General features: G+C 37.6%; 1 protein-coding gene, 1 long non-coding RNA gene and 2 pseudogenes across 2 annotated transcripts; 2 read left to right on the forward strand and 2 right to left on the reverse strand.

Annotated features, from left to right (window-relative positions):
* Positions 1-405: 405 nt before the first annotated feature.
* Positions 406-4,694, reverse strand: LOC137724976 (uncharacterized; annotated as a pseudogene).
* On the forward strand, positions 1,512-3,898 carry LOC148697033 (uncharacterized). Its single transcript, XR_015963017.1, has 5 exons — positions 1,512-1,841; positions 1,925-2,088; positions 2,189-2,351; positions 2,453-2,519; positions 3,686-3,898. It is a non-coding gene; the product is annotated as an uncharacterized LOC148697033 (long non-coding RNA).
* Positions 4,695-6,137: 1,443 nt separating the features above from the next.
* LOC148697034 (pentatricopeptide repeat-containing protein At2g15980 pseudogene) lies at positions 6,138-6,999 on the reverse strand (annotated as a pseudogene).
* A 5,095-nt stretch (positions 7,000-12,094) lies between these two features.
* Positions 12,095-12,646, forward strand: LOC148697035 (uncharacterized). The gene is made up of 2 exons (XM_088693432.1): positions 12,095-12,118; positions 12,335-12,646. The coding sequence occupies exons 1-2, from the start codon at positions 12,095-12,097 to the stop codon at positions 12,644-12,646; spliced, it is 336 nt and encodes a 111-aa protein (XP_088549558.1).
* The last annotated feature ends 1,463 nt before the right edge of the window (positions 12,647-14,109 follow it).

Genomic DNA, 14,109 nt, shown 5'->3' on the forward strand with positions numbered 1-14,109 from the left:
CTATCTAGACTTAACTTCAAGAACTCTTTCTTTGTAATATCTTCGAGAGGATTTACCAGGACCTTGTTCTCGTTTTCAATGCTTCCGAATATCCCTCTATCAGGCTACAAAGCCATCTCAGAATAAGCACGTTTTGGAATAAATGCAGTCATCCATAGGTTCTTGACAATAGGCAGAGCCCTTCCGCAGCAAGCTCTTCAAGGGAGAGTATCAATGACAATTCAAGGCAAGACTCATAACCTCTCGTGCAATGTTGTTATTAACTTTATCCACAATCTGGTATTTTGATCATTGAAATCCTTTTCTATTGGTCCATCATCCACATGAAGATTCACTACAAGCCTGCATGTTGTCCAGCCTGCATCTAAAGGAAAAAACTTCAAGTTTGTTAAAAGGTGCAGCAAATCATCTACTCCCATTCCCATACATTTGAGTATCCAACATTTCTATCTTCAACCTTTCAGCTACTTCCTTGTTCCCCTGTTTCATATAAGGACTCGTAAGTGCATTATAGACCTCAGAATTCGGTTTACACCCTTTTTTCCCAACATCTCAGCCTGAAGCTTAAGCGTTTCTTCCAACTTCTCCTCTGCACGCAACCCTCTTATCAGATTCTCATAACTCTTCTCAGTCGGACAAAAACAATAATCCACTGTTGCACCTCTCATTGTTGGAAATATTGGCGTTCCGGACGGTACTTCTCCTATAACAAATCACATAAAATAAATCTTAGTATGATAATTTTCATTTCCACAATTAATTACATAAGATAAACAAAATAAGATAAAATACTTATCTTTGGTAGGTAAAGAACGCTCTTATTCGGTCTTTGATTAGATTAAGATTTTAGGTTGAGTTGTGTAAGTTTACTGTCTTTAAGGGTAGATTGTGCCCCTTAGAGACAATGTCTCGGTGTAGTAAGTTATGGCGTCCTACCCTCTAGGATACAACAACCTATGATCCTTGTAAGCGTACACTCGCAATACTTAGATCGAGTGAACAACTCTATTATTTCCTTTGGCATATAAGAGGTGTAAATTATAATAGCATTTGACAGAATACAAGAGATTAGGAGATAAGAGGATGGTAGGATTCTTTTCAATTAACTACGTGGGCTTTTTAGAAAAGAAAAAGATTACACCCAAGGTTGGAACAAAGGAAGCTATATAAAAGAGCTCAAATAAAACATTAGGGTATCAAAGAATATTGCATTAACAATTTTCATAATAATTGAATGTAAATGAGATAACGGCTATAAAATCGATTTTCAACTCTTTATTATGTAATAAAGAATTAGCTAATGGCTTACATTTGCATACTAAATATTACACATATAAATAGCTGATTGAATGTAGAAAACATTTTCTATTATAAAATAAAGAAACCACCACACAATGATTTCAAGAATATAATTCTATAGGGAGAAACAGCTTAAAATTTATATTGTGACGACCCGTCCCGAAATAACATTTTCATATGTGTGAAGTGAGTTTAATTACCCTAAATCCTTATTAAAGTTGGATGGAAGAGACGTTTTCGGCCGTTTATGATGATTAAGAATGATTAAGTTTCACTGTGCACACACGGATTGCACAGGAAACCTTACCTTTTCTTTTTTTTTCTTTTCCGTGATTTCCTCTCATCTGTCCCTCACTCTCTCTTTTTCCCTCAGCTCCCTCAAACTCACTCAACTCTCATCTCTCCCGTCAAGCTCTCTCTCTCTCCCTCACTCTCAAACACACGGCCAAAACAACAAGTTCATCAAAACTTCACAGATCGACGAAACAAAAATCACCATCTTCTTCGTTTCGACGATACGAGTCCAACCATACCAATTTCAGGTAAGAACTATAACGTTTTCACGTCGAAAATACGAACTCCGGTTTAGGAACTATTCATCAACTTTTTATTGGTTGATTTTTAGGACTTTTCAAGCTTATAGGAAGCTTCTTGAGGTCCTAAGGAGGCTTGGAGTAGTTCGTTGGAAGTGTTTGGACGAAAGAACACAGAGAACGACAAGTTCAAAGTTTGGCCGGAGCTTTCGGGGCTTTTTCTGGTGAATCCACGGCGAGTTAGGGGTCGAGGCAGGTATGGATGTGTTCGTCTCGTCAATACCTTCATTTTGATATAAAGTACGTCGAAAATGGTTAATAAATGAAGAAGTTATGACACTTTGAAGTTTACCCAGAAATTCCGGCAAAACACCCACCTCCGGCGAAACCAGTCCGGCGACGCGAGGAAGAAGACGCGCGCGTGGGCACCGCGTATATAGGGCGTGTGGGGGCGCGTGAGAGCTCCAAATTGAGTTCTGAAAATTGTCACGTGTTCGTGACGTCGTGTAGATCACCGTGGTATATTCACACACCCAAATTGAGCAACGTATGAGAAAGTTATTGACGAATGTTTGTGTATGTGCGTTTAAATGATGATTTTTATAATTATTCTTTTATAGGTGAAAATTTTACAGACGAAGAACGTAACCAATCTAGGCGAGGAGGTTACGAACCGGCTACTTATCAGTGAGTGGGCAGTTATTTTTCAGTATATATATATGTATACTTGACGTATTTCCCAGAAAACATATTTTAAAAGAAATACGATTTAAGTAACTTATCATGTATGCATCATATTTTAGAATGTGCATTACTATAATTATGTATATTGTTGCATGGTGCTGAGAAGGCCCAGGTAAGTTACATGTGAGTACATATGATTGAAATACATTTGAAATACGTGAGTATATACATTTGATATACGTATAAAGTACGTATAATATACATTGATATACGTATAATATACATTTGAAATACGTACGAAATACAGTTGATATACGTATGAAATGTGATTGAGATATATTTGAGATACAATTGTGATACGATTGAGATATGTTTGAGATACAATTGTGATACGATTGAGATATGTTTGAGATACAATTGTGATACGATTGAGTTATGATTGAGGTATAATTGTGATATGATTGAGATGTGATTGGAATATGAGGAATTATACGATTGAGATATGATGGAGATATGATGAATTATATGATTGAGATGTGATTGAAAGCTCATTTACTTGCACATGTATATAAGTGCTCCCGCCCAGAGATAGGGGCATAGCCTTCACGTGTATGTTCACCTCCCGCACCGCATGCTCGCCTTGGATCCAAGTTAGGTGCACAGCCTGTCGTATAGACCACTTATGTGGGTTCGACTTGTAGGTGACCCGCGATTTATCGCACAGCTTCACGTGATTGTAGCACTAGAGCATACTATGTTATATACGATGATGAATTGCAGACCACGTGAGGTGGTATTGATTGTGTGCAGGTTATACATATATATATACATGATGAGATGAGATGATTATGAGCTATATATGCAGCCAAGGGCTGAGTTGATTATGATGATAGAGTATGAATTATGTTTATAGCCGAGCGTTGAATTGATTATATGTTATACCCTCAGATTCACATAGAAATGTTGAGCATTCAGTTATGATATTTGGCATGACATACATTCATATTGTTCAGCATGATTTGATATATATTACGTATATGATTATATACTTTACTTCTGGGAAACTATACTTGTTTTACGGCGAGGGGTTAGTATATTCAAAAGAGAAAAGAAGGTTTTGAATACGTTCGTTTTGCTGACCCACTCAACTTTGTTTTGCGCCCCTCCAGGTTCTAGGTAGCGTATATCGGTGAGTCTCGAGGTGTCCAGCTGAAAGTTCTGACAAACCACCACTCATGTAGGATCATCGTCGAGTGTTGTTAAATATGTACATCTTATGTTTGACTGCACTTAGACTTTGTGCTCTGGTTGTGTAATCACACTTAAACTTTCTTTAGAACCTATCGTATTTGGTTTTAATTAGTCGTACTTTTCTTATAAAATATCGCTTCCGCACAGCGCACATGGCTACGTCACGCTCACGTGACGGCCAGCATGCCTTGACTTCGGTCGGGGTGTGTCATATATACAATAAAATAGACTTTTCAATGCAATAAAATAGACACTTATCACATAGTACAAATTTGAATTTTGAAATACTCAATCAAAAACTCCAACACTCATAACATTTAAAGCTTCTAAAACCCTACTCTCATCACAAAGCACCAGAATCAACACATCCATTGTTGACCCCTTGGGCTTGATATCTTTCCTAAGCATGTCCTTGTACAAGAGCATAGCAGAATCAAGATTTCCTATTTTACAGTACCCAGTAATATGATGCTCATAAGCAACACAAGTACTCTTTATTCCACTCAATCCCATTTCTTTAAAAAACTTTATAGCCATTTCAATCTCTCTGATTTTGCAAAACCCGCCAATCATAGTGTTATAAGCAACACCATCAGGCACCACAATTTTAGCTCTCATTTCTTCACACAGCTCCTCTGCTACAACATCAGGCACCACACTTTTTACCCCCCCCTCAGGTTTGGGGTTGATTACAACTTCTTACAACATTTTAAAAATATTTCAATTTCATATATTTACTTATCATTTTATTTTAATTTCATATATCCGTTAGAAAATCTGTTAAGTAAACCATTAAGTAATAACGTAGTAAATATGGGATCCATATTTATGCTGACGTGACTACCAAATTTGTGCCACGTGGCAATAAATAAACAAATAAATAACCTAAAACCCATCTTCCTGACCCACCTTCTCTCTCTCCTCCATTCTCTTCACCTCCCTCCCATCCAAAAAACCCACCCCACCCCCGCAGCCCCCCACCCCACCCAAACCCCAACAAACCCAGATTGTCATATTAACTTAAAATTAGGGAAAAGAAAGGCCTCCCAAAGTGGTAAAATAAGACAAAAAAATGGAGGTGAGCTTTGAAAGGAGGAAAAAGTTTCAGAGCTGAAAATGACGTATGGAGAGGAGATTGGTATGATGAGGAAGCCACCGTTAGCTCCGACGATGTCACTATGGCACAATCAGTTGCATAGCCATTTAACAGGGAAGCTCCTCAAGATCGGAGCGAACAGAGGGAAGGGGAAGGTTTACATCATGTGGAAGGGGTGGGAGCAGAGGGAAAAAGTAGATCGCGCGAGTTTCGATGGTGGGTGCAGAGGGAAGCAATGGGTTCAATCTTTAAGTTGCAGCGGCGGGTTCGACCACCAGGATGGTTTACAATGGTAAGGGTTGGATAGATCAGTTTTAATGCAGTGCGGCGGTTTGACAACAAATGGCGGTGTGGTCTAAAATGACTTCCTCATGACCCCAATCTAGTCCGAGATTATCCCGCCCACCTCCGACACCATCTTCGCCCTCCTCAACTGCTCCGTCGACTCCCCTGTCCTCACCCTTTGAATTTTGGGAAATAAAATTTTGATATCCATTAAATTTCTAGGGTTTTTTTTTTCTGATTGAGAGCGAAAACAGAGAGATTTTTTACGGAAATTTGGGGAAGAAGAGGAATTAGAAGAATTGGGAGAATGAGAGAATGAGGGTTTAGGGATTGGGAGGGGTGGTGTTCTGGTGGTTATGGAGATTGGAGGAGATGAAGGCCCTGTGGTCATGTGGAAGAAGAAGGGGTGGGGGTTATATGTGTCCAGGTTTTGGAGGCAGTAGGCTGACGTGTAATAGGGTCTACTACTGCCACGTCAACTCTTAACAGACCAATGAATGGAAAATGTAACAGAGGTATTATATTGAAATAAAATAGTACGTAAGGTATGAAAGTGAAATTTTTTGAAGATGTTGTATGAGGTTGCAATAGACCTCAGACCTGATATGGTAAAGTGTAATTTACCTAAAATTCCAACACTCATAACATTCAAAGCTTCTAAAACCCTACTCTCATCACAAAGCCCCTGAATCAACATATCCATTGTTGACCCCTTGGTCTTGAAATCTTTCCTAAGCATGTCCTTGTAGAAGAGCATAGCAGAATCAATATTTCCTATTTTAGAGTACCTAGTAATATGATGCTCATAAACAACACAAGTACTCTCTATTCCACTCAATCCCGTTTCTTTGAAAAACTTTACAAACATTTCAATCTCTCTGATTTTGCAAAACCCGCCAATCATAGTGTTATAAGCAACACCATCAGGCACCATACTTTTAGCTCTTATTTCTTCGCACAACTTCTTTGTTACACTTATTCTATCTTCCTCACAATAAGTAGATCAAAATACTATAGCTATGACCATTAGGACAACAATTCAAACCTGTCATTGTATACCAAATCTCCTTCACCTTCTCCATCACACCATCTTGATAAAACCCTAACATCAAGGCATTGAAAGTTTGCACACTAGGACTAATACTAGCAACTCTTTTCACATTTTTCTCTAAAACATCACAATCCAATCCAAAAATTTATCTATTAACCTTGTAACCAGCATACACACCTCAACGCTGCGAAAGAACTTGAATCAAAGCATTGCAGGTGCTCAATCTGGGGCTAATCCCACAAGACAACAACATTCTCACAATCTGGATTTATAGGTTGATTTTTTTTTTTACTCCAAGCAAGCTTTGATCAGCAAATCAAACATAAATGGCGCTAACCCACGGTGCTAGTACGTCCTAACGAGGTTCTCAAACACTTTCAACGGCTTAGATTCATTGGAGGCCCGATGACGGCTCAAATAAGGTCGTAAGCTTGGGACCGGAGTTGGGCTTAGGCGCAGATGTCGATAATGGTGGAGTGAAATAAGAGGTTGTGGTTGCAAAGAAACTTGCATTGGATCCAGAGGAAGAAGGCGAGGACAAGACCAAGATTGTTTTTTATATTAAGGGTAATTTGGGAAAAGTCATATGGGTTGAATCCGTTGAGGTAGAGAGAGTGGAGGTAGCTCCATTAGGATTTAGAGCCCTAGTGGGTTAGGCTGGAGACGACGTCAGAGATTAGGGTCTTGGTTTGTGATGGAGTTTGGTCATACGGTGGAGAAAATGAGGATAAATGGGAAAGGAAGAGGGGTTTGGGTTTTGTAGCTAGAGAAAGAGTGCATTTGAGGATTGGAAAAGCCATACAAATCAAGAGACATAGCAGAGGAGAAAAAAGGATAAGAAGGTGGAGGAGTTTGGGCCAAACAAAGTCCCATGTAAGAAACTTAGGCCATCTCCAACCGAATGAGGGCTAGAGGGCTTATTTTAGGCCTATAGCCCTCCAAAAAATTAATATTTTAATGAACAGTGCCAAGTCATATTCCTTACCTTCTCCAACCGAGGGGTCAAATGACCATAGGCTAAACACAGCCCTATGACAAAAAACCATCTATAACCGAGGGGGCCAAAGGGCAATAAGGACAAATATAATTTATTATTTTAATTGAATTAATATGGTTACTTAAATTAAGCTCCCTCAATAATTTTTCGAGATGGAATGTCAATAATTTTTCAAGTTGGAATCTCAATAATTTTACGTCTAGGATTTCAAGTGCCATGTGTCGATCTGTGAGTAACTTGGTAGATTTCTTGTCGATAAGGAATCTCAATAATTTTACGTCTCGGATTTCGAGTGCCACGTGTTGATCTGTGAGTAACTTTCTAGATTTCTTTTTGATAAGGAATCTCAATAATTTTACATCTCGAGCTTCAAGTGTCACGTGTCGATTTGTGAATAACTCTACAAATTTCTTGTCGATATATAAACTCAATAATTTTTTGGATAGGATTTCGTGTGTCATGTGTGATGTGATATAAAATAGCACACAAACTTAAACCCTTTTTATGTAGTTGTAGTATGGATAAGTAGGGATCGTTATAAGCCGGGGTCACGTGTCGATTTGTGAATAACTCTGCAGATTTCTTATCGATATGTAATCTCAATAATTTTTTGGATAGGATTTCGAGTGTCACATGTGATGTGATATAAAATAGCACACAAAATTAAACCCTTTTTATGTAGTTGTAGTATGAATAAGTAGGGATCATTATAGGCTGGGGATTAGAAGGGATCCTAATCGAGTCAATTTTATTATCTAAAACACTAAACCAGACTCAAAAATAGAAAACTAGACTCTAATGACTCAAAACAGCACAAAACAAGCAAATTGACTCAAAACAGAAACTAAGAGTGCTTTTGGACGAATTTTGCTTTAACGTTGACTCAAAACACTAAAAGAAACAAATTCAATCAAGTTCTAACTAAGTAAACACTAAATATTAAAGGGGGGGTTGGTTTTGATGAATTTAAAACTTAAACAAACAAATTGCAAAAACAAAGTAACCTGACACGAATTTGGTTGAATTAATGGGTGATAGGCTAGCTAGAAGGTTCTTCTCCACACATGACACATATGCATACAAATCGATTTCCAATTATTATTCCAATAAACCATGAATGACAATGCCCCAAGTTAATCGTGAACTGCACAAATTAACCATCAGATTTCCCTAATTTCATTGAATTGGACTCAGCGACGCAATCAAATTATTCTTATCAAGTTCCCTATATGAACAACATGATAGATATACATATCAAAGATCATTAAGTTCTATGGAAATCATAAGTATTGACATGACATTCGTAACTATGAAAAGCATGATACTCTTGCCAGGAATTTACTTAACACAATCGTGACTAGCGACCTCCACTACTTGCAAATATAAGTTCATAATGATTAGGTGAAAATCCCTTATATTTTAGCATCAAATTCATGCATGTAAACTAAGTGTGCATCCTTAATCAACATACAAGAATAAGTTATCAATCAAGCAATTAAGCAAATCATATTCATCTTTTACGAAACAATAATTGGATGAAATCAATTCATATCACATATATATTCATGGCTTTGAATTCTCCTCTGGCCAAAATGAGTTTAGTTCCTCATGTTCACAATCAAACAAAGATAACTTAAATCAAACATTGAAAACAAAAGATAGAATACACCTAAGAACGTTCCAACTATCCAAACTTGAATGGCAGGCACGGCTCCTAGGGTCTCCTCTCCTTTCTCATTGCAAGGCTGCGGCACAAGGGTGTTTGTGTATGAAATTGGGTTATGGTGAGAGATGGATGAGTGTTGTGAATTATGGTGAATGGTCCCCCCTCCCTTTTGTGAGGCAAAAAACATAAAAATAAAGGGAAAGGGCAAGGCATTAATTAATTAATAAAGATTTGCACTCCAAATTTTCAAGGAAAAAGGGTAAATAAATGTTAGAATCCAAGAGGAAAAGGAAAAGAGATATGCGGCAGGACCTAGAGAGAAAGGGAAAGGGATTTGCGGCAAGAAAAGATCTTCTAGAAAGACAAGGTGCAGCATCCCTTTAGGAATAAGATTAAGGCTTCCAGAAGCATATATTTAGGTGTCCCAATATAATTAGGAATCCCCCTAGCAGTTGGAACTAAAGTAGTGAAGGATTAGGATTGGCTAAGACAAAATAAGGTAGTTTGGCTCATGTTTCCTTCTTTCTTTGTTGAGCTCCAAATCTTCTTTGCCTTGAATTAATTCTTCCATCTTATTAGCATATTCGTAGCCCTTCTTGAACTTCAATTTCGTCCATCCACCTTGCTCCATGCATTTGCTATCCATTCCAAGCCCCAAAACTGCTCTAAAATGCTCCAAATTGCCTTTTCTAGCCACTTTAGCCAATTGAACCTACAAAGACACGAAAATAGCTTAAATCACTATAATAAATAGAAACTAACTCACTAAATACAAGGAAATAGGCTAACAAAGTTGCATAAATATGCTCCTATCAACGTGTCGAGATGTAGGTTGTGGGAATTTTAAATAGGATTTTTATCTGCGTGGCACATCTTATCTTCAGCTTCCAATGTCCATAAATAAGGTGGATATTGGCCTATAATTCACACACCTTCAGCTCTGCCCTCTCCAATATCTCTTTTAATTCAAGTTTGCAATGAATTCCAACTTTGGATCCTTTTTGGCTTCCAATTGGGGGTCCTCATCCAATTCTGAATTAGAAGATAAATGGGCATAGATGAGACAAGAAGATGAGGAGTCTGATGAAGAAAATGAAGCATGGTGCAATGCATCATATATGTGATGCGATATATAATAACACTCAAATTAAACCCTCTTTTTGACAATTGTAGTATAGATATAAGTAGGGATCGTTCTAGGCCAGGGATTAGGAGGGATTGCTAATCTAATGAAAATCGACTCAAAGATGTAAAAATAAGATTTAAAACACTTAAACACACTTGAAAGACTCTAACTAAACTTGTATGACTCAAAACAATCTTTAAAGACTCAAAACAACTCAAAACAATCAAAAATACTTAATTTAGACTCTAAGACTCAATTTGGACGAAAATACACTAGTTTTGACTCAAAAGACTTAGAAAGACACTTTTGGACAGATTTAGAACAAGTAAGAAAAGGGGGGTTTGAGTTTGGACGAATTTAAAAGAAAACAAGTAACTTAAAACTTGAAAACAGATTTTGGACGAATTTAAGAAAAACCAATGGATGATGAACTAGCCAAGGGATACTTCTCCACACATGATACATTCAAACATAAGTTGATTTCCAGTTGCTTTTCCGATAAACCATGAACCTTAATACCCCAGATTAACCGTGACATCACTAATTAACCCTCAGATTTCCCTTAAGTTATTGGATTGGATGACATCATACGACAACCCAAAGCATTCTTCAAAAGTCCCCTACATGACATCATAATAGAGATACAATCAAAGATCATTACGTTCAATGGAAATCATAAGTATTGCCAAAGCACTTGTAACTATGACATCATGATACTCATGCTAGGAATTTACTTAACATGATTGTGAAAACAACCGTAACTACTTGTGAATATAAGTTTGTAACGATTATGTGAAACACCCTTATATTCTAGCACCAAATTCAAGCATGCAAATTAAGTAGGTCTCCCTAATCAACATACAAGAATAAGTTATCCATCAAACGGTTAAGTAAATTGCATTCACAATTTATGAAATCACAACTGGAATTTATCAACTCATATTATAAATATAATCGTGGCTTTAAAGCATCCCTAGGCTAAAACGAGTTTAGCCTCTCATGTTCATAACAAAACAAAGGAAAAGAGAATTAAACATTGAAAATAAAAGATAGATTACACCTAAAAATGTTCCAAAACTCCAACTTGAATGCATAAACGTCCAAGGCTTCGTCTTCCTTCTCCTTCTCCTTGCTAAGTCACGGCACAAACTACTAGGGTGGTTTTGTGGATGATTTTTTGGGTTTTAGATGGGTTTATGGAGGTATGGTGGTGCGGCAAGGCTTAGTGGTGGTGTAGGGAGGTTTGGATGGAGGTTTTGAAGTAGAGGAATGGTGGGAAGTTGAATGGAATGCTGCGGCAAAGGATGGGATTTTCTGTGAATGGAGCCAGGTTGTGTGGAAGAGATTAGCCTCTAAAGGTGCGGCATAAGGGTATTTATAAGGATGAAAAAAACCTTAAGGCTTTATTTCTTAGTTTAGGAAAGAAATTAACTCTAAATCTTTCAAGAATAGGAAACACAAAATCAGAAATTGAAGGGAATAGGAAGGTGACTTGCGGCAAAGGTTTGTAAGAAAGGGAATGTCATTTATTTTCTGAAATTAGGCAAGGACTTAGGAATATAAAAGGGTATGTGAGTTATGGCTGAGTTTGGTATGAAAAAGGAAGGTGTTTAAGTAGTGAGAATAGGGAACAAGGCCCTTCCTTGCACGGCAAGGAAGGGAAACATAAAGGGGACACACGACATGACTTAAGGTTGCAAGGGATATTGTTTTGTGACCTAGAATAGGTAGGAGCCTTTGATATTGCTGAAATATGAAGTCTTTAAGGATTAGGAAAGATTAAACCAAAATAGGAAACCTTGGCTTAACTTTCCTACTTCAAGTAGGAAACCTTCTTTGACTAGGATTCCTCATTTGATTAGGAATCCTCTTGTGATTAGGTCTTCAATTTCGTCCATTCATTTTTCTCCAAACATAGGCTATCCATTCCAAGTCCAATTTTGCTCCAAAATGCTCCAAAATGCACCTTTTTGCTTCCTTAGCCATACGAACCTAAAAACACACGAAAATGGCTTAAACTACTAAAACAACTATGAATTAACAATATAAATGCACGAAAACAAGCTAAGTAAGTCGCCTAAATATGCTCCTATCAATATGGTAGCCATGGCTGGGGTCATGGCGTGTGAGGTAACTAAAGAACAACCTCAATGGGGCAGCTCTATTGTTAGTCGTGGTTACAAGCCACGAAATAGAGAGATGACGCATTAGAATCTGATGAACAACTACTTCCACCCTAACTTAGTGTACAATGAAGAGGATTTCAGACGTTGGTTCTAGATGAGGCGTTATATCTTCAAGCGTTTACTTCATGATGTCTAACATGTCAATCCATACTTTCGATAGAAACTGGACAGAGCAGGCCGCCTTGGTTTCTCACCCAATAAGAAGGTTACTATTACACTCCGAATGTTGGCCTATGCCTCCCCAGTTAATGCGATGGATGAAACATATGGTATGTTTGAATCTACATGCCTTGATAATCTTGCTAAATTCTATCACACAATTGTTCAGCTTTACAAAAAGGAGTACCTCCATCAACTAAATCAAGCGAATCTAGATCGTCTCATTCATAAAGCTGAAGACCATGACTTTCCGGGCAAGATAGGGTCATTAGATTGCATACATTGGCAGTGGAATAACTGTCCTACCGAATGACAATGAGGAATTAGGGGAAGATCGAGAGAGCCAATTATTGTGTTAAAGGCGATTGCGTCATTTGACACATGGATCGGGCATGCTTTCTTTGGAGTTCCACAATCCTAAAATGATATTACAGTTATTTGGCGTTCACCCCTCAGTAAGTAGCCATTGGGATTCAAATTGCTGGATCAGGCAAGGCTGGTTGGTTGGTTTGGGCCAGCCGGTTAACCCGATTCTCCAATTGTGGCTTGGTGGGGCCCACGAGCCCTTTGGCCTAACCTTCGGTTGGAAATGATTTTCGTGTCATTTAGGGCTATTTTCGGCCCTATGGCCCTCTGGCCGGATCGGTTGGAGATAGCCTTACATCCAATCCATTAATGGACTGGGTGATTTGATGCGAGATTTATACGCACACAAATTAAACCCTCTTTTTGACAATTGTAGTATAAGTATAAGTAGGGATCGTTCTGGACCGGGGATTAGGAGGGATTGCAAATCTCTTGGAAACTGACTCAAAAACGTAAAATAAAGTTTAAAACACTAAACTAGACTCAAAGAATGCAAAATTAAAGTTTAAAACACTAAGACAAACCAAAAACTCAAAATGCTTTAAAAACACAAACTAAATTGAATTCTAACTAAAATGAACATTAAAGCAAAAGGGGGATTGAGGTTTTTACGAAAATTGAAATAACGAAACAAGATAATAAACTAGACAGAATGTAAATATGAAATTTATGGATGAATGCTAGCTAAGGGGTTCATCTCCATACATGTTACACTTGCATACAAGATTGATTCTCAGTTGGTCTTTCGATAAATTATGAAACTCAACGCCCCGGGTTAATTAGGTCCGCTTAAATTAACCGTCAAGTTCTCCTTAAGTTAATGAATTGGATGGGTTAGCGCAACGCAATTCACCACATTCTCCAAAAGTCCTTTACGTGAAAAGCACAATAAAGATACAATCAAAGATCATTAAGCATTATGAAAACTATAAGTGTTGACGAGGCATTCGTTACTATGGAATACGCATGAAACTTATGCCAAGAATTCGTTTAACGCGATTGTTTATAAGCAACCTCCACTACTTGTGAATATAAGTTCATAACGATTAGGTGAAATTCACTTATATTCTAGCGTCATATTTATGCATGAAAATTAAGCACGCATTCTTAATAAACATTCATAAATAAGTTATCAATCAAACGGTTAAACAAATTGAATCCACAATTTATGAAATTCCAACCAAAAGTAATCAATTCATATTGCAAGCATAAACATGTATTTTGAATCACCCCCTAGCTAAAGGGGGTTTAGTTCCTCATATCTTTGAAATCAAAGAAACGCCTAAACATTCCAACAACTCAAACTTGAATTGTATGAACGTTTAGGCACTCTTCTCTTCCATTCCTCATACGTACAAAACAAAGAGAATTAAAATGAAACATTGAAATCAAAGAATCACCTAAACATTC

This window comes from Pyrus communis, chromosome 5, assembly GCF_041283825.1.
Source record: "Pyrus communis isolate YQ-2024b chromosome 5, ASM4128382v1, whole genome shotgun sequence".
Lineage (NCBI taxonomy): Eukaryota > Viridiplantae > Streptophyta > Magnoliopsida > Rosales > Rosaceae > Pyrus > Pyrus communis.

Excerpts from the sequence above, each read along its gene's own strand:
- LOC148697035 (XM_088693432.1), top strand. The coding sequence starts at position 12,095 with ATGGCTGGGGTCATGGCGTGTGAG. Across the intron at positions 12,119-12,334 it reads CTGGGGTCATGGCGTGTGAG|AAACTGGACAGAGCAGGCCG; the intron begins GTAACTAAAGAA and ends TACTTTCGATAG.